General features: G+C 42.5%; 1 protein-coding gene across 3 annotated transcripts in view; it reads left to right on the top strand.

Annotated features, from left to right (window-relative positions):
• Window positions 1-26,107, top strand: part of LOC132815118 (transcription initiation factor TFIID subunit 4-like) — a 137,437-nt gene that overhangs the window by 62,106 nt on the left and 49,224 nt on the right. For all 3 annotated transcript variants that reach the window (XM_060823898.1, XM_060823896.1, XM_060823899.1), the window contains exons 12-14: window positions 3,580-3,705; window positions 14,056-14,112; window positions 17,957-18,076. In XM_060823898.1, the coding sequence (XP_060679881.1) occupies window positions 3,580-3,705; window positions 14,056-14,112; window positions 17,957-18,076 (303 nt within the window). The remainder of the gene's footprint in view (window positions 1-3,579; window positions 3,706-14,055; window positions 14,113-17,956; window positions 18,077-26,107) is intronic.

Raw genomic sequence — 26,107 nt, 5'->3', positions numbered from 1 at the left:
TAAAGGAAAACATACCAAATTCTTCACTATCCTATCTATCTGTGACAGTACTTTCAAGGAGCTATGAACCTGCACTCCAAGATCTTTGTTCAGCAACACTCCCTAGGAACTCACCATTTAAGTGTATAAGTACTGCTAAGATTTGCTTTCTCAAAATGCAGCATCTTGCATTTACCTAAATTAAACTCCATCTGCCACTAGCCCATTGATCAAGATCCCATTGTAATAGCAGATAACCTTCTTCACTGTCCACTACACCTCCAATTTTGGTGTCATCTGCAAACTTGCTAACTATACTTCTTATGCTCACATCCAAATCATTTATATAAATGATGGAAAGTAGTGGACCCAGCACCGATCCTTATGGCACTCCACTGGTCACAGGCCTCCAGTCTGAAAAGCAACCTCCACCACCACCCTCTGTCTTCTACCTTGGAGCCAGATCTGTATCCAAATAGCTAGTTCTCCCTATATTTCATGAGATCTAACCTTGCTAATCAGTCTCCCATGGGGAACCTTGTGGAATGCCTTACTGAAGTCCATATGGATCATGCCAACTGCTCTGCACTCGTCAGTCCTCTACTTTTTCCTTTGTAATTTGCATTGACTAAAGGCTGACATCCAAGTTGGGGCATATTTGGCCATTTTTGCTTAAATGTCCATTCCATCTGAGCACAGCCTGCACATGGCTGTTCCAACTTTTCCTGGTATCTCACAGCCTGACCAACATCGAAGCATGTTAGCTATCGTGCAGGAAGTGAATGCTGACTGGTGGGTGCAGGATAGGGAAGCAAAAACAGACAAAGTTTCCCTATCGACTGTATCGTTCTGCCCATTGTGTCTGTGCTGTGAAAGAGCTGCCCCATTAGCTCCACAACCTCTGTCTTTCTCATTGCCCTGCAATCCCTTAATTAGCAATATTTATCCAATTTTCATTTGAGGGTCACTATTAAATCTGTTTCTGCTGCCTTCCCTCTCACTCTTTCCCCTTCCGTTGCCAGTGGAAATAATTTTCTTGAACATCACTTTTTCACTTTGTCCTCACCGTCGGAATCACAGGGTCAGGTATACGAGCATCCCTGTCTGGGTTCAGGGATATTGTCAAATCTCCCACAGATAATCAAGCTAAGTAGGAAGTCTTATCTTGTGACTTTTTTTTTGCACTAGCTATTCCATTTATCTACAACCATTGGGGCAGATTTGTATTACTTCAATTCTAATTACAGCCTTTGGGAGTAACTAATACATTTTGCTGGGTTTTGTTTTGATGTAAAGGATATCAGGAAATCTTCAATCCGATAAACCAGATTCAGGCAATTTTGACATCAACTGCAAACCAGAAGCAGGAGGGTTGGTAACCACAGGACACAGATTGAAGTTCATTGGCAAAAATGCCAGAGGGTGGTGACTTTTTTTCTACAGGAATTTACTGTCTGAACGTGTGGAAGGCGACATTTAATGAGTTTCAAGAAAGCTGAGAGTTCATATTTGAAGAGATCCAGGGGAGCAGGGCTGTGGACACAGAGCAAGGCAAGTAGGTATTGATTGGATGGGTCTTTGAGAGAGCCAACACAGGTTGAATGGTCTCCTGTTTTGTATCATTCAGCGAATCAAATCCTGATGTTCACCAGTGTGGTATTCATAAACAAAACGCAGCCTCTTGGCACATGAGGGTTACCGTTTAACGGCCATCTCTTTAAACTTGTGAAGTAAAGTAGCTAAATAGTGGCTGATCTTCTCTGATTAAAATCTATTAAACAGATTTGATCTTGAGCAGTATTGGCTTTGTGTAAGTTAAGTTAAAACTTTTTTTTTGCCTCACTTTTAAGGCCAACATTTTCCTAATTCGGAAAGTTGCAGCTATTTTGGAATTAGTTTCTGGGAAGTAGGTGCCATTGGTGACAGTGATGGAGGGAGTGGATGCTTATGGATGTGGTGCCAGTCAAGCGGCTGCTTTGTCCTGGATGGTGTCAAGCTTCCTGAGTGTTGTTAAAGCTGCCCCTATCCAGGCAAGTGGGGAGTATTCCATCACACTCCTGACTTGTGCCTTGTAGATGGTGGACAGGCTTTGGGGAGGAAGGAGGTGAGTTATTTGTTGCAGATTTCTAACCTCTGACCTGCTCTTGTAGCTTCTGTATTTATATGGCTAGTCCAGTTCAGTTTGAGGGCAATTGGTAAGCCCCAAGTGGTTGATAGAGTTAGATGCTATGATGAGAATGGCATTGAACATTATGTCACAATGTCTGGGTACTTTATTGTTGGAAACGATCGTTGTGTGACGTTTGTGGTGTAAATGTCACTTGCCACAACACAGCCCAAACTTGGACATTGTCTAACTGCATTTGGACATAGACTGCTTCCGCATCTGAGGAGTCACGGGTGGTGATGAACATGTGGTGTCATTAGAGAAAATCCGCACTTCCATTGCGGTTTCTGGGACAGCTCCTTTCAAACCCACAACCTGGAATAAAAAAACACAAATATGGAACACTAGCATCCACTCACCATTCCCGACTTGGAAATATATCCTCATTCCCTCCGTGTCACTGGGTCAAGATCCTGAAATTCTCTCCCTAATTTATGCTATGGATCTATCTGTAGTGGCTCAAAATGGCACCTTACAGCCATCTTCTCAAAGGCACCTGGACATTACCATGAATGAATTTTTAAAAATGTTGGCCTTGAACTGAGTGACTTGTTCAGCCATTTCAGAGGGCAGTTGAGTCAACCAAATTTGGTGTTGCTCTGACATCACATGTAAGTTGGACTGAGTAAGGATGGCTCATTTCTTCCTACCAGAAGGCATGACTAACCCAAGTGGATTTTCTTTTTCAACAGTCCATACTAGCTGTAATTTTTATTATTTAATTTTAAACAGTTGAAGATCTCATTGGCACAACATCGTGGGAGGTACTAGTAGTTTTTGCCAGCCCTGTAGCAACTTTGAATTTTGCATACCTCCCTTGGTGTGGGTATGTCAGAACCCAGGTTGAGGTCACTGACATTTTGTCATGAAATAGGATTGAAAATTGAAACTTGCCACGGGCAATGTGGACCAAAAACAATGCAAGTGGGTTTTGGTCAAGCACATTAAATCTCCATCAAGTATCACACCAGTTTTCTGTTTATTTTTCAGAGGCATTATTAGATCTGAGGACAAGAAGTAGAGGTTAAATTTCTTGCTTTGCAGTTAATTATAAGAAAACATCAGTCATTAAGAAGCCTGGACTAATGAACTTGATCTGAGAGTTTAAATCCCACCACAGCAGCTTGGGGAAATTGAAATTTAAATAATTAAATGTACCTGGAATAAAAAGCTCATCAGTAATGGTGGTCATGACAATTACTGCATTGTCATGGGAAAAATCACCCTTTTAACATCTCTTTGGAAATGGAGTCTGCTGTCTGTACCTGGTTTGGCCTCTGTGACTTCTATCCCACAGCAGAATGCTCTTGGGGCATATTGAAATGGTCAATAAGTCTCACCTCCAAACGAATTTTCAAAATGAATTGCAAAATTAATTGAAGCAGCCTGCTTGTGAGACCAGCATTTCACAGCTTTTCTTTGTGTTCCTGCAGGACAATGACCGATACAGCCTATTGAATGATACTCGGTCACAACTGAAGTTTTTTGAGCAGTTGGATCGACTGGAGAAGCAGCGGAAAGATGAAGATGAAAGAGAAGCACTGCTAAGATTAGCGAAGGTAAGGATAGCTTTCACTTAATCTGGTACTCCTGGATATGGGGGATGCTGGCTGGTTTCCTTGTCATGCTGTAACCGTGCAGGGAGACAAAGTTTGTCTCTGGGTCTGTACTTGGGAGTTTAGAAGGATATGGGGGGAGAACCGCCTTGTTCAGTGTTCCTCTAAGATGCGCACACGGCCATGTGGTAGCCTGCAATGAATCATGCTTTGGAGGGGGATAAAAGCTATCTGCTCGTGACTTTGGGAAAGGTCATCTAATCTGTGACCTTTTGAAAGGCTATGGACAACAAATTCAAAGGAGATTGTAACCCAACAGGACCAGCAATATTTAGAAGCAATGTTGTTCCTGCTGAATTTTTGAGAATCTATCTTACTGGGCGGAGTTTAGTTCATGTTGTGTGTCTTTTCCATTCCAAAAGGAAAACTAAATATGTTTCCAGATCAAATCCCAACAATGCCACTTAGGTGATTTTTCTTTTGTTTTTGTTTTTTTTTGGAGCAGTATGTGGTAGAGCCCACGAGGAAACAAGCAGTTGTTGATTTAGTGATGTGCAATAAGGCAGTCTTGATTAGGGAGTTTAAAGCTTACTGTGTATGATAGAATTCATCCTGTAGTTTGGGAGGGAGAAGCTGGAATCTGATGTGATGGTATTACAAGGTAACTACAAAAACATGAGGAGCGAACTGGAGCCTAACAGGGAGCAGACAGCAGCAATGGGAGGTATTTCTGGGGGCAGTTTGGGAAGCACAGCAGGAATTCATTGCAAGGAAGCAGAAACGTGCTAAGGGGAGGATGAGGCATCCATGGCTGACAAAGGAGGTCAGGAACAACATAAAAGCAAAAAAAAATTATGTTGAAGATTTGTGGGAAGCTTTGTTTAATGCCAACAGAGGGCAACTAAAAAAGCAACAAAGGGGTACAAAGATGAAATATCAGGGTAAGTTAGCTAGTATTGTAAAAGAAGATTGCAAAATTTTTTTTAGATGTTTAAAAGTTGAGAAAGGCAGAAGTGGACATTGAAACGCTGGAGTGGTAGTATTGGGGAACAAAGAAATGGTGGAGAAACCGAAAAGGTACTTTTGTATCAGGCTCCACAGTGGGAAGACACCAGCAGCATACCAGAGCTTCAAGAAATTTGCGGGCAAAGGTGAGTGTGGAGGCCATCAGTAAAGAGGTGGCGCTGCGAAAGGTGAATGGTCTGAAGGTCAACAAATCACCTGGACCAGATGGACTAATGCCAGAGTTCAGAAGCAGATAGCTTGAAGAAGGAAGGGGGGGGGGGGGGGGGGGAGGAGAGAGCTGAAGACAGGAAACTAAAAGTTGGTTAGCCAGACCTTGGTCATTAGTAAGATTTTAGATTCCATTATTAAAAATGAGATGTAATGTACTTTGAAGTGATGGTAAAATAGAGTTGAATCAGTACAGCTTTGTCAAAGGGAGGTCATGCCTGATAAATCTGTTAGACTTCTCTGAAGAAGTAATGAGAGAGTTTGACCAAAAGAGAGCCAGTGGATGTGATCTGTTTGGATTTCCAGTAGGCCCTTGGTAAGGTGCTGCACAGGAGGCTGCTAAATAAGATGATAACCTCATGGTATTAGGGGCAAGGTAATGGCATGGATAAAGGATTGGCTGACTGGCAGAAGGCATGGAGTGAGGATAAAGGTGTCTTTTTCAGGATGCCAACCAATTACTAATGCAGTTTTGGGACCAGAATTAGCTATGTGAACAAAGGAACTGGGGCATTGCTGAGTTTACAGGCAACACATGGTCGGTGGAGGGAGAGGTTGTGTTGACGAAGTGGGAGGCTGCAGAAGTCCTTGGATAGGCCAGGAGAATGGGCAAAGAAATGGCAAATGGAATATCATATGGGAAAGTGTATGTTATGCATTTTGGTAGAACGAATAAAGGTGTAGACTGTTTTCTAAATGGGGAAACACTTCAGCAATCTGAAGCACACAAGTTCTTGGGAGTCCTAGTTCAGGATTCTGTTAAGGTTAATGTGCAGATTCAGTTGGCATTTAGATAGGCAAGTGCAATGTTAGCATTTATTTTGAGAAAGTTAGAAGACATGAGCAACGATGTACTGCTGAGGCGGTGTAAGGCTCTGGTCAGACCCTATTTGGAATATTGTGAGCAGTTTTGAGCCATTTAGGGCGGCACGGTGGCACAGTGGTTAGCACTGCTGCCTCACAGCGCCAGGGACCTGGGTTCAATTCCCGACTCAGGCGACTGACTGTGTGGAGTTTGCACGTTCTCCCCGTGTCTGCGTGGGTTTCCTCCGGGTGCTCCGGTTTCCTCCCACAGTCCAAAGATGTGCGGGTCAGGTGAATTGGCCATGCTAAATTGCCCGTAGTGTTAGGTAAGGGGTATGGGTGAATGGCGGGTCGGTGTGGACTTGTTGGGCCGAAGGGCCTGTTTCCACACTGTAAGTAATCTAATCTTAAAAAAAAATTTATCTGAGGAAGATGTGCTGCCGCTGGAAGGGGGCCCAGAGGAAGGTTAAAAAAAAAACTATCCCGATGGTGAAGAGCTTACCATAGCAGTAGTTAAGAACTCTGGGTCTGTACTAGGGAGTTTAGAAGGATGAGAGGGAATCGCATTTAAGTTACAGAATACTGAGAGGCCTGGATAGAGTGGACTTGGAGAAATGTTTCCACTAGTAGGAGAGACTAGGACCCAAAGGCACAGTCTTAGTGTAGGGACAACTTTTAGAACTGCAATGAAAAATTTCTTCAGCCAGAGGGTGGTGAGTCTGTGGAACCCATTGCCACGGAGGGCTGTGGAGGAAAAGTCCATTGAGTGCACTTCAAACAGATAAGTCTAAAACCGATAAATCCATTCTTCATTAATTAGCGTATCAAAGGGTATGGACAGAAGGCAGGAGAATGTGGTTGAGAAACGAATCAGCCATTATCGAGAACAGACTCAGTGGGCTGAATGGCCTCATTCTCCTCCTATATCTTATGGTCTTATTTTCTGATGTTGGCATGAATGCCAAAAAAGAGCAGAGAGTTACCCAAATCAGAGAACCTTTAGGTTGATGTGGTTGGGCTCCCAGATGCTTAATGAATCAAAATGAGGAAATGGCTAGTTGAAATAGAAACGCAAGAAGACAGAAATGGATAAGTAGTGTAAGGAGGGATAATTTCAGAGTAGCCCCCTGGTGGAATAAATCCACCACTTTGACAATCACTGCATTTAAACTGAGAAGTTAATATCATTGGTTTCTGTGTGTGCAGTTAGCGTTCATTTCTGATTAGCCCGAAGGTGGTGTTGAACCTCCCTCTTGTATCACTGTAGTCTGCAAAGGCGCATTCATAGTGCTGTCAGGCAGGGAGTTGTAGGAAGATTTTGACCTGCCCACACATTTGCAGCAGTTGGTGTTCTCATGTCAGCAAAGGTGACATTAAATCCATTGCAGTGTCCTTATCTCGGGCTGCACGTAGATAGAGGGCAGACAAGGAAGTGTTTCCCGATTGTATTGATGCAGTGGTGCATATTTGCTGTTTGATTTTAAAGTGCAGTGGTAATGAAGCAAGCTGAGCTTTCTAGCATGCTGCTTCAGGTCTTGCATTTTGAATGTATTACCAGTTGTGTGATACATTTGATGCTTTTCAGTCACTATGGAATTTTTGTTTTTGCCAGACCCCATACTGTTTACCCCATTTCCCCATTCAGAAACTTCCAGGAGATGCCTATTGCAATGTGGAACACACAAATGTCTCAATTCAGTCTTGAGTTTCAAAATTAGCTTCATGTTCTTGTTCAAATTTCAAGAAGCAGAGGGCTTGGCTGAAATGTTGAATGTATGCTTACGTCCATCTTTACCAATGAGGAAGATGCTGTCATGTCCACAGCAAAAGAGACCCACAATGAGCTCAAGGTTGTTTGTGGTATTAGCTAGGCTGCCTGTATTGGAAAATTGATAAGTCACCAGGATCTGATTCTGAGGGAAGTTAGCAAGATCCTCACAGGAGCACTGGCAATGATCTTTGGATATAGAGGTGGTGCCAGTGGGCTTGAGAACTGCAAACGCTACCCTTCAAAAAGTATTGAAGGATGAGCCTAACAACTGCAAGCAAACTAGTTTTAACCTCCGAGTGAGAAAGTTTTTAGAAATAATCTGGGAGAAAATTAACTACCACTTGGTTAAAGTTGTACTGAGTTAAGGAAAATCAACAGATCTGAGACAGTCAAATAATTTTTAACCAGTTAAACTCAGTATTTCAAAGAACAGGCAGTTTGATGGCAATACAATGGTGTGATCCCCCTGGATTTCAAAAGGATATTGATTACAAATCCGTTTGTTTGTTTTTCCAGAATTCTGATCTTCTACCCAGATAATTCACATATCCTCATCAGACTTCAATATCTGTGCAGCCAACACTGTGCAGACAGGACTTCATAGTGCTGAGAAATTTATTTATGGTGTTGTTCTTATAAACAGACAAGCCAACTGAAAACAGGAGCAGTTCAAAGTAACAAAATAGGAGTGGGCTTATAAGATTTAGAGAAAGTGAGGACTGCACCTGCTGGAGTTGAGTCTAAACGTGTGTTGCTGGAAAAGCACAGCAGGTCAGGCAGCATCTGAGGAGTGGGAGAGTTGATGTTTCGGGCATAACGCCTTCATCAGGAATGCCCCTAATGAAGGGCTCGTGCCCGAAATGTCGGCTGTCCTGCTTCTTGGATGCTGCCTGACCTGCTGCGCTTCCTCAAACCTGTATGGTTGAATTACCTTGACTGCACCACTGCAGTATCCCCGCACAAATACCCTCTCCAGCCCCCTCTCCCAGGGTCAATAATAAGGGGTCATGACATTTACATAAGATTTGAGGAAAACCTTTCACCCCAGAGGGTGGTGTTCATATCTCAACCTTCGAAGAATACTTGGATGAGCATTTGTTGTAACAGCACGGAAACAGACCCTTTGGTCCAACTCGTCCATGTTGACCAGATATCCTAAATTAATCTCGTCCTGTTTGCCAGCATTTAGCCCATATCCCCCTCAACCCTTCCTATTGATGCACTTTTCAAATGTTGTAATTGTACCAGCCTCCACTACTTCCTCTGGCAACTTATTCCATACACTTGAGCATGAAAAATGTTGCCCCTTCAGTCCTTGCTATAGCTTTCTCCTCTCACTTTAAACCTGCCCTTTAGTTTTGGACTCCTCTACTCTAGGGAAAAAGACCTTGTCTAGTCACCTTAAACATGTCCCTCATGATTTTATAAAAACTCTGGCTCAAACCTTCCAACCCTAGCAACATCCTTGTAAATCTTTTCTGAACCTTTTCAAGTTTAACAACGTCCTTCCTATAGCAGGGTTATAACATTCAAGACTATAGCTTTAATGCTAGAAAGTGACGGTTTAAATTTACACTAGCTTTGGTGGTACGAAAGTGATTGACCAAAGGGCGGCTTCTGTATTGAATGATTTTATGATTTGCTGATTAAAGTTTGAAATCCAGTTTGGGATGAGCTCACTTTGTTTCCTATGCCTCTTCCATCCTTTTTGTTTCTGATCGCAAATGTAGTGTGGGAGGGAATCTCCTTGAGTCATTTAAAAATTTCTTTTGCAACTCTCAGAATTAAAGTGAAAGTTGGCCTAAATTTATTTTTGCGCTGTTAAACCAGCCCCTGCACCTTTCTGGGATGTGTGATCTGGCTTGTCCCATTAATATCCTGCCTTGATTTGGGATACCTCAGTCTGAGAACCCCATGGGCTTTGCAGCTCATTACAAGCTCAGGCTCACTGCTGCCATTGTCTTTGCTCAGTCTGAATCAAAAATGCATCTGTAGTTTTTCTCCTCTTCACCCTTGAGGCTTTCTGTCTAGTGGGTACAAACCGATTCAATTAGTTTTGAATAAAAATAACTGCACAGTAACTTGGAAGGGCTACTGTCACCAGCCTTTTTAGAATTCTGCCGCAAAGACCTCATTAAATTTTCTCTCATTCCTTTTTGTTTCTCTTTCTGGTTTTTCAAACAAAAAATAGTTTTTATGTAAAGGGCGTGTGCTGCGGGCTATTAAAAGCTGGTTAGAACTAGCATGGGTGAGTACAGCTCAGCAGGACAAACAAAACTGAGTAACACCAGTGCAGAAAGAGACTCAACCAATTTCTCCAAGTGTGCACTTGCCAGCAAACTTCTACTCTGCCGCAGGTTCATTGACTTCTGTTAGCTCAGAAGTGGCAGTGGCTGCTTTTTGTATCAGTCAGGGCTATTAAGATTGAGGATATGAAAATAATTAATATCAGCAGCGAAACTACATTGGAGAAATCTCATGGTCTAAAAGCCCTCGAGCCCCCAGGCGCAGACCCTATGCCCTTGGGTTCTGTAAAAGGTAACTGTCTAGATACTTGATGAACTCCTGATTTTCCAAAGTTTCCAAATTTCTTTATTAGTCCCAGTGGATTAGAAGTTAACAAATGTAACATTGCTGTTCACAAAAGGAGGGAGAGAGAAACCTGGGTGATGTAGGCCAGCTAGTCTGACATCTGCATTTAGCAGTCTCAGTAGAAAGCCTTCTAAATACCAAGTTAAAAATCTCTCAACACCAGGTTATAGACCAACAGGTTTAACTGGAAGCACACTAGCTTTCGGAACGGCGCTCCTTCATCAGCTGATAGTCACCTGATGAAGGAGAATCGCTCCGAAAGCTAGTGTGCTTCCAGTTAAACCTGTTGGACTATAACCTGGTGCTGAGAGATTTTTAACTTTGTACACCCCAGTCCAACACCGACATCTCCAAATCATTATAAATACTACATTTTGTGCTCTTAAACACAAAACAGCAACACTCACAAGGCCAGTTGGTATCAATCCCCAACACCACAGGAGGAGCCCATTCACCCCCGACCCAAAAGTCTGGGCAGTTCTTAGCAGTTCTGCAAACCCCTGCTGTGCAGTAGTGTGATATCAATACTTCCAAGTTTGGATGCTCATCTGACTGGAGAGAATATGTTGAGTACACAATTGTCATTGGCAGTTCCATAGTGGGCACTGTTTTTTTTTCCCAAGTATTATTTCCTACTGCATTGGGAATAGAAAGATAAATCGACAGTTCTTGAGAGCAAGACTAATTCTAAGCATTATATGTAGTAAACTGCCACTCTGCAGCTTTTCCTTCAAAATGCCTCAAGATTTTAAGTTTGGAACGAGTCCAAAACACTCGTTCACCATAGTGGTAAGATTAAAAATAACATATTGTCATAGGTAAATTGTACTGGTGTTATGAGCTTTCCCACCTAAAAATGTTGCTGTTGGTCACGAGTGTTTGCTACCTTTTGGAGCAGACTAAACCATCTGGTCAGAAGTGAGGACTGTAGATGCTGGAAACCAGAATTTAGATCAGAGTGTTGCTGGAAAAGCGCAGCAGGTCAGGCAGCATCCGAGGAGCAGGAAAATCGACGTTTCGGGAATGATGAAGGGCTTTTGCCCGAAACGTCGATTTTCCTGCTCCTTGGATGCTGCCTGACCTGCTGTGCTTTTCCAGCACCACTTTGATCTAAACTGTCTTGTCAATTGAACAGGCAGGTGAGTTCTGCCCTGGCCTCGGTGCAATCTCTTTATCCTTCAGTCAACATTGTTCCAGCAAGTTATATGGTCATTATTCTATCAGAGCGTGTGAGGCTTGTGCACAAGTTGGCCATTTTCTGTCAGTGAACATTTGGAATGCAAAGTGACTTCAGACATATTGATCTTGTGTTACATGCTATTTATATTAATAAGTGCATCACCTTGTTGTGATACAACTTGAAGAGCTGTTAGTTTAAGTGCTGGGTATGCCAAGAGGCAAGGACCAGGATGAAACCCCATGACTAGCTGCCAAGTGCAGTCCAGCAGAAGCAAGCAAGAGCCAGCTGCATACATATATGTTTGTAGCTGAACAAATGCAGAAACCTGAATTGGTATTTCAGATAAACAGAATCTGCACGCTTAGTCTGCGGTAGTGACCAACAGCTCAAGAGCAACATCATTTTTAGATAAGAGAGTCCAAAACACCAGTACAATTTACCTATGACAATACTTTTTTTAAACAAAAGATCTTTCCTTTTCTCTTACCCTATGAGCATTGTCCCTACTGAACTGCACAGCTGCTCCAAGATTCCAACATGCCGATTTATTGACTTCTTTTGGAAGTAAATGCTGTGTGCACTGATCTTTGGAAATTTGTGCACCAAAAAAGATAGCTGGAGTATTGCCTATCAGGCATTGCAATCTGTGAGTATCTTCCTCCTATTTATTCTCTCAACTAGCATTCCTTAAACCAGAGTTGGAGCCGTGTGCTTGTAGCAGAACAGTGAGAATCAATTCCTTCAAGTAAATGTTACAAAATGGATTGGTTGGTGCAAATATCATGCATGTATTTATAGAGAAGCTTGATCAGTGCAGGAGAAAGCGAATAAAACAAAAGGCTGAAAATGCTCAGCAATTTGGGTAGCCTCTATGGATAAAGAATGAGTTAATGGTTCGGGTTGATGCTTTCATCAGGGTCAAAACTGGAATCCAGGCTATGTTGATTTAAGAGGAGTGCAAAGATAGGCAGACGGAGCATAATGCTAACAAGAGCCAGTTAGGTCATTGAACCTATTTCTGTCCTCTGTTATTACTCAGTTTGAGTTTTTTTTAAGGGAAATGTGGAGAAAGAAAATGCATAGAACAGGAGAATGAGTACCTGTCACTCAGCAATCCTGTTCGACCATTCAGTGCCATCGTGACTGAACTTGAGATTCAACAATACTTCCTCACCACCTCCCCATATCCCTCTGTTTTCCCCAAGAAACCAAACATCTGTTAACCCCAGTCGTGAACGATGGAGCACCTGCAATCCCATGGGATACTGAATTCAGATAACTTGCATACTCTGGTTTCTCATTAATTCTTGAGACCATAATGGAAAGCTGCTTACAGATTCATGCAAGTAGTTTCAGTTCCCCCCTTGGTCAGTGTTGTGTTCTGAAAATTGCATCTTAACTGTTTAGGTATTAGTTCAGACAATACAGTTAAATGTCAAACAGAGCAGGTGTAATTACTACAGCTCAGTTTTAACTTGCATCAAACATAATGAAATCTCCCTTTCAGCATGTGGAACAAATGCAATAACTCCTGTACCATATACAAGAGGTTTTCATTTTGACTGTGAGCAGAGTTACTTATTTTAGAGGGTGGGGGGGGGGGGAGGGAAGTGAAACTGGACAGTCAGTTAGAAAATAAAGTTATGTTTGTTGAGGGAGCTTGCAAGATAGGTTGTGTATTGTAGCATTGAAGAGCTGTGCAGCACTGGAAGACTTCATTCTGCCAGTTGTGCGTGTGCTGGCTTGTTAGAAGAGCTATCCCATTTTAATCCTTCATTTCATGTTACTTATGTAGGAAAAGAAAATTGGACGGAGCCACTGACTGGTTGCTTTTATATTCTAAAAGCAGCAAAATGTTAAAAGACAGCAGCACAGCGCCCGAGCGTTTGAAGTAATTGAGATGTAATGCAGAGGCTGTAGAGCCCAGCTCCTATCCCAGTAAATGTTGACACTGGATCCAATAATAATAACTGCTCGTGGACTAACACTTGCAAATGCACATATTGTGACCATCTGAACTCCAATTAAAATAAAATTATCCCTTTTTTCCTTGCTTAAATTTGTGTTCAAGGTCAAAGACCTCGGCATCCATTTAAAGGTATTTCGTCGCTGAAGTAGCAAACTCAATATCCAATGTCCAAAAATGTGTAGTCTAACTTGAAAGTAATTGACCCTTTTGGAGTAACTGTGCACTGAACTATTAACGCTCAATGTTCTGTTGTGTTCAGGATTGTACCTAGTGTTTTCATGTCCAGATGTTTATAATATTGAAGTGCAAATTCTGGACAAATTGTAATTTAGCATGAAATTATTAGTTGCTCGTTGTGAAAATGTTAGCCAAAGCCAGAATGTTAAAATCCATGGTTGACATTAGTTTGACAGCAATTTTTTTTAAAAACCAAGTTATGTTCTGAGGTTTTCTTTGCTCTTCAGGAGCAGATGACATTTTCTTCTGAACGAGCTGTTCCAATTTTGTGGGAAAATCAATCCAGATGCTGGCATTCATGGTTCTGGGGAATTTTGTGAAAATTACATGGGACCGTATTAATTCTTGGATGTGTTATGTAGGTGTATATTGATCATACCAATACAGTCAGGCTACGAACTTGAAGATCATTTTGATTTCACTTCAAAGAATTTTGACAGATTTACCAGAGAATTCTAGTTAAAGGTACCATAGTTATGAAATATTGAAGAGCTACAGAGGCAACACAATTTGAAAATTTGATTACTTTTTCATTCTGCTCCTTCTGTCTCTTTTAATCCCCCCCAGAGTCGAGCCAAGCATGAAGACCCAGAACAACTTAGGTTAAAGCAGAAAGCCAAAGAGGTGAGTTTGTTGTGGCTTTTACCCTTTCTACTGTTCCGTTTGTTTTCTCTGTTGCTTGTTTTTGCGAAAGGGGTTTTGATTTTTTTTTTGGCAGCAGTCTCCTGGTATTTAGGTCAGGATTTGTGCAGTCGTTGCATGCCATTTTCTGTGCGGACCCTGCAGCAAGGACAGGAACCGCTGTAGGCAAGGGCAACGCATCAAACAAGGTCACCATGTGGAGGAGGGGTGGTGTTTCATTTCTTTTTTTTAAAAAAAAGTTAACTGAAGTATCCCAGCTGTACGTTCGATAATTGAGAACTGAGCAAAATTCTTGCATTTGAGTTCAGGATTTGTTATTTGGGAATATCACAATAGGTTACATATTTCAGGATAAATGCTCATTTTGTAAATCTGTTACTGCTTATAATTCCTCGGCTCAGAGGCGGAACTAGGATTTAGTTGTAAATGGAAAGTGCCTCTGGCTTTTAATTTTCTAAACCCAGCAGTTTTTTTTTTCTGTTCTGTGATGGAGCCCTTATTTCACACAGTTCATGTTTAGCTCAAGGGTTTTTTTTTATTTTATAGCTTAGACTGGTTTAAGCTTTTCCTCCCAGAGGGTCCTGAGTAGCAACTGTAGAAACCAACAAATAAGTTCATTTATGTCTGCTGCTTCTGCTGCCTCGCAATAGCTCACTTTTACATTTTCTCAATATCCATTTCCTGACTCTTATTGCCTGAGAGGAAAGCCTCGACTAATTGGACCTTATTTTAATTGAGCCTTAATATTGGAGCTCACTAGTGCTTGCCCCTGGCACTTGGGGAATGGAAGCAAATGAAAGTGCCCAATGTTCGTGCTGTGTGTGAGAAATTTTTCACTTGACCTACAGATTCTGTTCCCTGCTGAATAAATCATCAAGCCCGTTCGCGTTTTGTGATTAAAGATTTTTGACGACAGATGCTGATAAAGACAATGCTAGTGTCTGATGAAGACTGTGGAGCTGGAGGTATTAGTTTCCATGGTCACCCCTTTCCAGTAGGCTTCCAGCTACTAAAACAACTGTGGCTTAAGCTAATACTTTTTGGAAGTAGCTGTTTCTATCTTAACGTCGTCCATGGAGAGAAAAGGTGGATAGATGGTTTTTGTGCATTGACATTTTATTCCTGAACAGACAGACTTACCCCTTTACTCACGGGCTGCTTACCATACCTATTCCTGCAGTCAGGACTCCTGTCTGTCTGTCTTTCCTTGTGCTACTGCTTAGGAGTTGTCTGGAAGGCTTTGCTCCTTAATTTATTTCATCACTGCTTGTCACAACTCCAACCTGGTAGCGACGCAACCTAATAATGAGTTGCCTGCCTTTAGAAGTTGATAGTGGTGCCCTGGAATTGCTTTATTAAACTGGCTTGTGACAACATCTTACCAATAAATCCTGGTCTTAAGCTCAGGCTCCCTTAACTACCACTTTGTCCAGCTGCAGCGTGTATTTCTTGGCCTCCTTTTTATTATGGGGTTGAAAAGAAAGGATATAATTATGTTGGAAGTACTTCAAGAGCTCGCTCGGCTTGTTCCTAAGGTGTAGGGGTTATTTTATGAGAAAGAGTTGAGAAATTTGGGCTTGTACCCCCCTCGAGTTTAGAAGAATGAGGGGATTTATGGGTTGGATGTTGCAAATTTTCCCTCTTGCTGGGGAGACTAGATCTATGGGATGCAGTTCGAGTGAGGTCTCCCTTTCAAGACTGAGGTGAAGAGTAATAAATACATGGAATTCTCTTTGTTTGAAAGTAGTGGATTGGGTTTGTTTTACCTTCCCCATCCCACTTTACCTCACTGTACCCATCCTTGTAAGATTGTGGTCATCCCTGACTTGGTGGCACTGTTCAACTTCCGATCTTGCAGCTCTATCTAAACAATTCATGTTGTACTCTTCTGATACAACTCGCGTGACTGTTGGAATTCAGTCTTCAATGTGGTCGCAATATCCAATATAAATCTGCATGTGCCTTCTGCCCTCTCCTTAAACCCCACCGTACCAACGCTAATGTTTTTAAGTGCAAATTTGCTTCAAACGGTCATCTCCCTGAAACTTGATCTGATGTCTGCTTTGCTGTGAGAAATATTTTGTTCCATATTGTTAGGCAATAAAAGATTGAATTAGAACTTAATGAAGCCTTGCATACTTACGAACATTTATGTATGGATATGCACATTGAGCTTGTTTCACCAAACACCGTTCCTGTGTCTGAGAGAACAAGTGAATCCTTAGTTACTTCTCAGCACTGCGAACAAATAATCACTTTCAGAACATTTTACTACTGAGTCCTTTTAAAGTGGCATAATATACATATATATTAGCGATTCAGCCATAGACGGAAGTTCTCCCGCAACCGTTTCATTCATTCTTGAATTTTGGTTCTACTTTGACCTGTCAAACCTCCTCTACCCCAATCAGGGCATCACAAACAAATGACCCAGATTATGTTCCTGCAAGATTTAGTATTCTGCTACCTTATGGCCAGGAGGTTGCTATTTCCCCATCAGAATGTCACCCAGCACTTTTAATGAGAAGAGCCTGCGGGGTGTACCATGACACTCATTCCTTGCATCTTTACTAACTACTACTATTAGCAGGAAGGGTTGAGCAAGCCAAGCCTCTTCGGTTTTGAGTAAAGAGAATGCTGAGTGGTCAAATAGACGTGTTTGAAATTATAACATGCATTCAGTAGATGTGGAGAAGAAACCTTTACTTAAAGATGTTCCCAAAACAGGGATGATAAACTCAACATGGCTGCAAATGAATTTAATGGTATGGTCAGGAGAAACCTATATTCAGAAGGCAGTGAGAATGTGAAAGTCAGTACCAGAGTGAGTTGTTGAAGCCAGCCCAAGGATTTATGGCTAAAATAAATCACGTGAGGGAAAGAGCAGTAGAAGGGTTTGTTGATGGGATTCTAAAAGATGAGATGGGAAGAGGCTTGTGTGGACAGCAATGCCATCCTCAGCGTACTGGGCTGAATGGCCTGCACCTGTGCTGTAAGCGTCACCTAGCAAGTGCATTGGCGGTTCACCAGACTAATTTCTAGGGTGATGGGACTGTGCTGTCAGGAGAAATTGAGGTAACTAGGCCTGTATTCTCTGATCACGTCAATGAGCGAGATGGTTAATCTCCTAGAAGCTTGCAAAAGGCTTGCTTACACTGACAGTGTGGATGCGGAAAGGATGTTTCCTTTGGCTAGTGAGTCCAAAACCAGAGAGGAGGAGATTAGATTAGATTCCCTATGGTGTGGAGACAGCCCTTCAATCCAGCCAGTCCACACCGACCCTCTGAAGAGTAATCCACCCATACCCATTCCCCTACCCTATATTTACCCCTGACCAATGCACCGAACACTCTGGGTACTTTAGCATGGCTAATTCACCTGTTCTGTACATCTTTGGATTGTTGGAGGAAACTGGAGCACCTGGAAGAAACCCACACAGACACTGGCAGAATGTGCAAACTCCACACAGTCACCTGAGGCTGGAATTGAACCAGGGTCCCTGGCGCTGTGAGGCAGCAGTGCTAACCACTGAGCCACCGTGTTAGTGTTTAGGATTGGGGCAAATCAATTAGGACTGAGATGAGTAGGAATTTCTTCACCTAGAGGGTTAGGATTCTTCCAAATTCTCTCAAGGAGGCTGTGGTAACTCCTTGAGAATGCTGAAGACAGTGATCAATGACTAAGTTTTTAGATCTTAATGACGAAAAAGGATATGCAGTTAGTGCAGGAAAGTGGCATTGAAATAGATCAATCTCAATCGAGAATGGCTGGATCCCCTATTTATCCAGTTGTAGAAAATAACATCGCTTTCTCAATTTTTCAACAGATGCAACAATTAGAACTTGCGCAGCTGCAGCAACGGGAAGCAAATCTTGCAGCACTGGCTGCCATCGGACCAAGGAAAAGAAAAATGCCCGATTCACCAGGTCTCCGAACAGGAAATGAGGTATAGTATGCCATTTTGTCAAGTTATGCCGAGGAGTTTAAAGGAAGGATTTACCTTGTTAACCCTCCACCCCTGACCTTGACAGCAATGTTGTGGTGCTTTGTAATTGCTTGAGAGCTTTTACATTGTTGAGTATTTCTAGATCCAGGGATGTAGGCATTGCTGGCTGAGTCAGCCTTTATTGCCCACCTCCTGTTGCCCTGAAGGATATAATGGTGAGTGGTCTTCTCAAGCCACTACAGTTCTTGGGATGTCCTCACCTTCTGTGTTAGCGGAGACATTTAAAAGATTTTGTGTCGCCAGTGGGATGACAAGATGTTTGCAAATCAGAATGGTGAATGACTTGGAGGCAAACTCGAAATGGTTTGGTTGCTGGAAAGCTGAACAAACAAAGTACTGGAGAAACTCAGCAGGTCAGGCAGCATCGAAAGTGAGAGAGAGAATTAACATTGAGTCTAATATGACTGTTCTTCAGAACCCTTTTCAGACTCTGTTAACTGTTTCTATCCCTCCACAGACTCAATAAGTTTCTCCAGGTTCTGTTTTGTTTTGGAGACTTACAGGTAGTGCATTGCCATTGAGAGTTGGTAACATCTGAGTTGCAAATTTCTGGATTCCCACTGTTGGGCTTGAGTGCACAAACCTGCACTGACACTGCCAATGAAGTATTGAGAGAATGCTGGCCTGACTAAAACACTATCTTTCAAATTAAAAAAAAAAGCGATGTTCTATCTGGCTACTGTTCGGGTGGACTTCCAAGTTCCCATGAAGATCGGCAGACTCACCTCTTCAGTGTGGTATGCAGTATTCAATCTTAAATCAACATCATGAAAACAAGTCATATGATTTTGTTCACATTCCTATTTATAGGAGATGTGTGTTTCCTTCACTCAGCAGTGACCACATTTGGAGTACCTCATTGTCTAAGAGGTGCTTTTTGAATGAAAGTCCATCTTTAAGACAAGGGCCAAAGTTATCCATTGCGATGTGCTTTTGACATTCTGCGCCTTGCGATGTAATTCTGTTCTTAACTGCTGGGCCTGCCAGAGTCCATGTGCCTGTCACTGTGAGATGGAGCAGTGCATTGGAAGTCACGTTGGCCTAAACAATCTGGTTTTAAGTGAATATGGGAGAAATTGATTTTAATTTATTCATTTATAGGATGTGGGTGTCACGAGCAAAGTCACCATTTGTTGTCAATTCTAAATTGCCCTTGTACTGGGCTTTTTCAGCCATTTCAGAAGGTAGTTAGGAGTCACCCACATGGCTAAGGTCCGTGATTCGTAGACCAGCTGGGTATTGACAGTGGTTTTCCTTCCCATTGGTGAATCAGATGGGTTTTTAATGATTAATTGGTGATAACTTCATGATTAACAACACTGACATTCTTTTCTGGTGCTGTGGTAGAAATAGTGGTAGAATGTCCCAAGAGCAATAGTGTGGGCTTTGGATTATGCAACATAGATTATAATCTCTACACGATCAGCTTCTGTTGTAGCGTTACCTGGAAAGTGTGCAAATAGAGCGGTACGGTGGCACAGTGGTTAGCACTGCTGCCTCACAGCGCCAGGGACCTGGGTTCAATTCCTACCTCAGGCGACTGACTGTGTGGAGTTTGCACATCCTCCCCGTGTCTGCTCCGGTTTCCTCCCACAGTCCAAAGATGTGTGGGTCAGGTGAATTGGCCATGCTAAATTGCCCGTAGTGTTAGGTAAGGGGTATATGTAGGGGTATGGGTGGGTTGCGCTTCGGCAGGTCGGTGTGGACTTGTTGGGCCGAAGGGCCTGTTTCCACACTGTAATCTAAGTAATCTAATCTAGAGAAGTCCCCTGGGCCAGATGGGATTTATCCTAGGATTCTCCGGGAAGCCAGGAACGAGATTGCCGAGCCTTTGGCTTTGATCTTTATGTCGTCATTGTCTACAGGAATAGTGCCAGAAGACTGGAGGATAGCAAATGTCCCCTTGTTTAAGAAGGGGAGTAGAGACAACCCTGGTAATTATAAACCAGTGAGCCTTACTTTTGGTTGTGGGTAAAGTGTTAGAAAAGGTTATAACAGGATTTATAATCATCTAGAAAGGAATAAGTTGATTAAGGATAGTCAGCATGATTTTCTGAAGAGTAGGTCGTGCCTCACAAACCTTATTGAGTTCTTTTGAGATGCTGACCAAACAGGTAGATGAGTGTAAAGTGGTTGATGTGGTGTATATGGATTTCAGGAAGGCATTTGATAAGGTTCCCCACGGTAGGCTATTGCGCAAAATACGGAGCCATGGGATTGAGGGTGATTTAGCGGTTTGGATCTGAAATTGGCGAGCTGAAAGAAGACAGGGGGTGGTGATTGATGGGAAATGTTCATCCTGGAGTTCAGTTGCTAGTGGTGTACCGCAAGAATCTGTTTTGGGTCCACTGCTGTTTGTCGTTTTTATAAATGATCTGGATGAGGGCGTAGAAGGATGCATTAGTAAATTTGTGGATGACATTAAGGTTGATGGCGTTATGGACAGTGCTGAAGGATGTTGCAAGTTACAGAGGGATGTAGAAAAGCCGCCGAGCTAGACTGAGAGGTGGCAAATGGAGTTTAATGCGGAAAATTGTGAGGTGATTCACTTTGGAAGGAGTAACAGGAATAAAGAGTACTGAGCTAATGGTAAGATTGTTGGCAGTGTAGATGAGCAGAGAGACCTCTGTGTCCATTACATCGATCCCTGAAAGTTGCCTCCCAGGTTGATAGGGTTGTTAAGAAGGCATACGGTGTATTAGCTTCCAGTGGTAGAGGGATTGAGTTTCAGAACCACAAGGTTGCATTGGAGTATTGCATACAGTTCTGGTCACTACATTATAGGAAGGATGTGGAAGCTTTAGAAGGCGTTCAGAGGCGATTTACTTGGATGCTGCTTGGTATGAAGGGAAGGTCTTATGAGGAAAGGCTGAGGGACTTGAGACTGTTTTCATTAGAGAGAAGATTGAGAGGTGACTTAATTGAGACATACAAGATGGTCAAAGGATTAGATAGAGTGGACAGAGAACCTTTTTTCTTTGGATGGTGATGGCTAGCATGAGGGGACATAGCTTTAAATTAGGTGGTGATAGATATCAGATAGATGTCAGAGGTAGTTTTTTTACTCAGTAGTAGGGTCATGGAGTGCCCTGCCTACAACTGTAGTAGACTCGCCAACTTTAAGGGCATTTAAATGGTCATTGGATAAACATATGGATGATGATGGAATAGAGTTGGATTGATGGGCTTCAGATTAGTTCGGAGAAAGTGAGGACTGCAGATGCTGGAGACTGGAGTTGAAAAATGTGGTGCTGGAAAAACACAGCAGGCTAGGCAGCATCCGAGGAGCAGTAGAATCGACGTTGAGGGCATAAGCCCTTCTTCAGGAATTCAGATTAGTTCCATAGTTCAGCGTGACATCAAGGGCCGAAGGGTGTGTACTGTGCACTAATGTTCTATGTTTGATCTTTTGTTGACCCAAGAGGTCCTGGTTACTTTACAGCTAATAAAGCATGTTAAAGTCTCAGTCACTGTCCTCATGTAAGAAATTAGGGGAGTTGGTGGTATAGTGGTAATGTCTTTAGACCAGTAAAACAGAGGCATAGGTCGGTGCTGTGACGAATACTTTATATAGTTGTTGGGTTACTTGTTGACTGACCTTTTGTTTTATTAAACTTTTTTTTAATCAACTGTTCAGAGATGTTATTACAATCTCTGGAGCAGGTGGGGACTTGAACCTGGGCCTCCCTGGTCCAGGGCAGGAACACTACCACTGCACCACAAAAGGGCCTCCAAATGTTTCCACACACTTCTGGAGCAGGAATGACTTGATCCTGGGCCTCTTGGTCCAGAGATAAGGGTCACTACCACTGCTGCAAAAAGGCATGCACTGACCATTCTTAAACCTCCTAAATTTGCCACAGCTGCCCTACATTTAACTGTCACCATTTATACCAGAGGAGGGGAATGCTTGTGCACGGTGGTAGTATCTGTACCTCTGAGCCAGGTGACCCAGGTTCTAGTCCCACCTGCTCCAGAAGTGTCTAACAACACCTCAGAACTGTTTGATTGAAAAATAGTTTATACCAGAGGATACAAAGATGTCAACTGGTTGGCTGTTCTAATCAGTTAGCACCCTTGTCTCCTGCATTTTAACTGGTGATCATTTGAAATAAGGCATTGCATTTGTCCAGATGAGTGTAAGCTGAAAAGCTATGGCAATATGACACTCTTCAATAAAATTAGTGTTGTGAACTGCAAAGTGACTGTTTGTTTGTTTATTTACTTGATACCTGTCTTCATCTAATCTAATTCCTCTAAGTGTAATTCCCCATCGCTATCTGTTCCTTCTACCATGCTGCTTTCATGGTATGACCTTGGGACCTACCTTTCGAAAGCATCATTAAAGTAATGGAATACCCAACCAACTCCTATCTCTTTCCCTAACTGGAACCTACTTGCTCAGCATAAACTAGCAATTGAATATTTTGAACTAAGTGAAAGGAACGTTTTGCTTTAAGTCTTGCTAAATAACACTCAACGCAAAAAAGCAGTTTCGGCTCAGCAGGTGAGTGTTTTTATGTGATATGTTGTGTTTTGAATTGGAGCAAAGTCATTGCTGGCATTGCACTGCCAGGCTTAGGATAGCTTTCACAAAGTACTTGATTCCAGTGTTGAATATAAGAAAAGCAGATGTATTTCAGGAATGTTTTATCTTGGTTGACATTTCCGCTGTCCTGCAGAATTTTTGTTGAATTCTGCTTGAATCTCCTGAATATTTTAAGTGCTTAAATGCTGTTTTCCTATGTGTCTGCTATTAGTTGAAATACTTTCATTTTAACTACACTGTTTGATAACTGGTAATGCAGGGTTATTCTTTAGCAGGTTATCATCTCTGTAAGTAAAAAGTGAGGTCTGCAGATGCTGGAGATCAGAGCTGAAAATGTGTTGCTGGTTAAAGCACAGCAGGTTAGGCAGCATCCAAAGAACAGGAAATTCGACGTTTCGGGTCAGAGCCCTTCCTGATGAAGGGCTCTGGCCTGAAACGTCGAATTTCCTGTTCCTTGGATGCTGCCTAACCTGCAGTGCTTTAACCAGCAACACATTTTCAGCTATCATCTCTGTAAACAAAGAACAATGAAAGATTATTTAAATTATGCTCTCGCAGCAAACGATCTGAAGCAAGATCTACTCCGTTAACCTGTCGGAATGGAGAGAAGCTGCAAATACATGAGAGCAATTTTTTTTCCTGCTTTCTTTGTTTCATCTAATTTTTTTGGAGTGTGTGGTCCATTTCACAGTCTCTGATTTCTCGTTTGCTTTCATGGCATTTTTCTCAAAATAACTAACTTTGCTGTGATTCCTTTTCTTTTAAAGAATGTCTGCCTGTGTTTGCATTACAGTTTTTTTGATGTGAAAGTTTGGCTTGATTTTATTTTGTTTACAATGGTTCCTTGCTTGTTACCGTTACTTAACCAAAATTCAGTTCAAAGATATTTAAGTTTGCCATGCAGTTTGTGGTTTATTCCGAGCTCGCTTCACCTGAGGTACAACATTAAGACCAGAGCCTAGACTGAAGTGGGCACTGTAGATGCTGGAGATCAGAGTCGAGATTAGAGCGGTGCTGGAAAAGCACAGCAGGTCAGGCAGCCTCCGAGGAGCAGGATGAAGGGCTTTTGCACGAAATGTCGATTTTTCCTGCTCCTTGGATGCTGCTTGATCTGTGCTTTCCCAGCACCACACTAAATAAGGTCAAAGCCATCTACAAGGCACAAGTCAGGGTTGTGATGGAATACTCGCCACTACCCTGGATGGGTGCAGCTCCATCAACAGAAGCTTGACACCATCCATGACAAAGCAGCCCACTTAATTGGAACAGCATCCACAAACATCCATGAATATCCACTCCTTGCACCACTGACTCTCAGTAGCAACAGTGAGTACTTGCACTGCACAAATTCACTAAGGCTCCTGAGACAGTACCTTCTAAGCCTACGACCTCCTCCATTTAGAAGGAGAATGGCAGCTGAGACATGGGTAGACCACTCCCTGCAGGTTCCCTTACAAGCCATTTGCCATCCTGACCTTGTAATCATTCAGAGTCACTGGATTAAAATCTCAAAATTCCCTCCCTAAGGATCTACCTGCGGCATGTGGGCTGCAATAGTTCAAGAAGGCAGGTCACCATCTTCTCAAAGGGATGGGCCAGCCAACAAAACTCATGTCCTGTGAGTAAACAAAAAATGTTTTTTGGAGCAGGCCTTTTGTCCTCATTTGCGTTGCCCCACTTAATGATGCTTGACATCCTCCCACCCCCACTCACTTCAAAAAGTAGTTGTTAATAGTCTGTTTTTCCTCCATGACTGAGTAAGTAGGAGTCAGTTGAGGATCCAGAACAGACCTGATTCAGATGGTTTGGATGCAAGACCTTAGGACCATGGAGCAGCCTTTTCATGATGTCATAAGAGCTCCTTCTCAAAGACCATAAACAAAATAGGGTGGGGAAGGGGTGCAGTTAAATTTGTAAAGAGAGAAGCAGTTGTAGATAATTAACAAAATGTCATATATGCAAATTTTCACATCGTATACTGTGAACCCGCAATAAATAAGTAAATTCTTTATGTTGCTTTCTCCTCCACTATTCTACATCAAGCCTAAGTTCTAAAGTGTGACCCTAAACTACAGGTTAAAGAGAGAGCCCACGCTATACAAAGGAGAGGAATGTGGATGTATGTTCACGCCTTACAAGGGCTGCACTTTGTACACTAGTTTTTCACCACCAAGCACCTCTTTAAGTGGCAGTTGGACTTGCCCGTCCATCCTGTCCCTTTTTCCTTCACTCCATGGTTCTCCTCTTCTAGTACCTTTGGGAGCGGCATCTTGACTCAGTGGTTAGCACTGTTGCTTCACAGTGTCTGGTCTGATTCCAGCCTTGTGTGACTACCTGTGCGGAATTTGCATGTTCTCCCCAGGGTTTCTGGCAGATCCTCTGGTTTCCTCCCACCGTCCCAGAGATGTGCAGGCTAGATGGATTAGCCATGGTAAATGTGGGGTTATGGGGATAGGGTAGGAGGATGGGTTTGGGTCAGTGTAGACTTGTTGGGCTGAATGGCACTTTAGGGATTCTATGATACCTGTTCAACTTTGATCTTTTGTCAGTTTTTTAAAGCAGTGATGCTGATCAATTAGTCAGCTCAGAAGAAGGAATAATATTTTGTTTCACTCAATCAAAAAGCTCTATTAGGCCATCTGTTAATCTTCTCTGTTCCGAGTAGAGCAGTTCCATCCTTTCCAAACTTCGCTCGTAATTGAGCACCCTCCTCTCTTGTAGCATTTTAAGTCTCTCCACGGCTTTCATCTTTTTTCAAATTATAGGGCCCAGAATTTCCTGCACTGTTTCAACAGGCTGAATGATTTAAGTTCTGTCATAATCTCTGCTTTTATTTTCTGTGCCTTCTGTGCTTTTTAAATTACCCTTCTGTGAGCAGTTTTGGTCTTCCTATTTCGGTAAAGATTTCATTAGAGGCAGTTCAGAGAAGGTTCACTCGGATGATCCCAGGAATGAGGAGAGTGTCTTTTGAGCAAAGGCTAAACGGGTTGGGATCTACTCATTGGAATTTAGATGAATGGGAGGTAATGCATTTAAACATAATGATTCTTTAGGACTTGACAGGCTGAAAGGATATTTCCACTCACTGGAGAGTCCAGGGCTGGAGGCTTAGTCTCAAAATAAAAGGATCCAGCTTAAGACTGAGGTGAGGAATTATTTCTGAAGGTTGAGTGTATTTGGAACTGCTTGCCACAGAGCTATGGAAGCACAGTCCTTGTGTATACTTAAGGCTGCGATAAATGTTTGATAGTTGGGGAATCAAAAGTTGTAGGTAAAGGGCAGCAATGTGAATGTGAGGAATATCTGATCAACCATAATCTCACTGAATGGCGGTGCAAAGTTGATGGGCCGAATGAGCTGCTTCTGCTCCAACATCTTATGGTCAGTGTCCAGAAATTTAATTCTCTGAAGCCTGAACAATT

Source organism: Hemiscyllium ocellatum, chromosome 4 (assembly GCF_020745735.1).
Source record: "Hemiscyllium ocellatum isolate sHemOce1 chromosome 4, sHemOce1.pat.X.cur, whole genome shotgun sequence".
Classification (NCBI taxonomy): domain Eukaryota; kingdom Metazoa; phylum Chordata; class Chondrichthyes; order Orectolobiformes; family Hemiscylliidae; genus Hemiscyllium; species Hemiscyllium ocellatum.
Note: the sequence above shows the minus strand (reverse complement) of the source record. Positions and strands in the feature narration are given on the sequence as shown.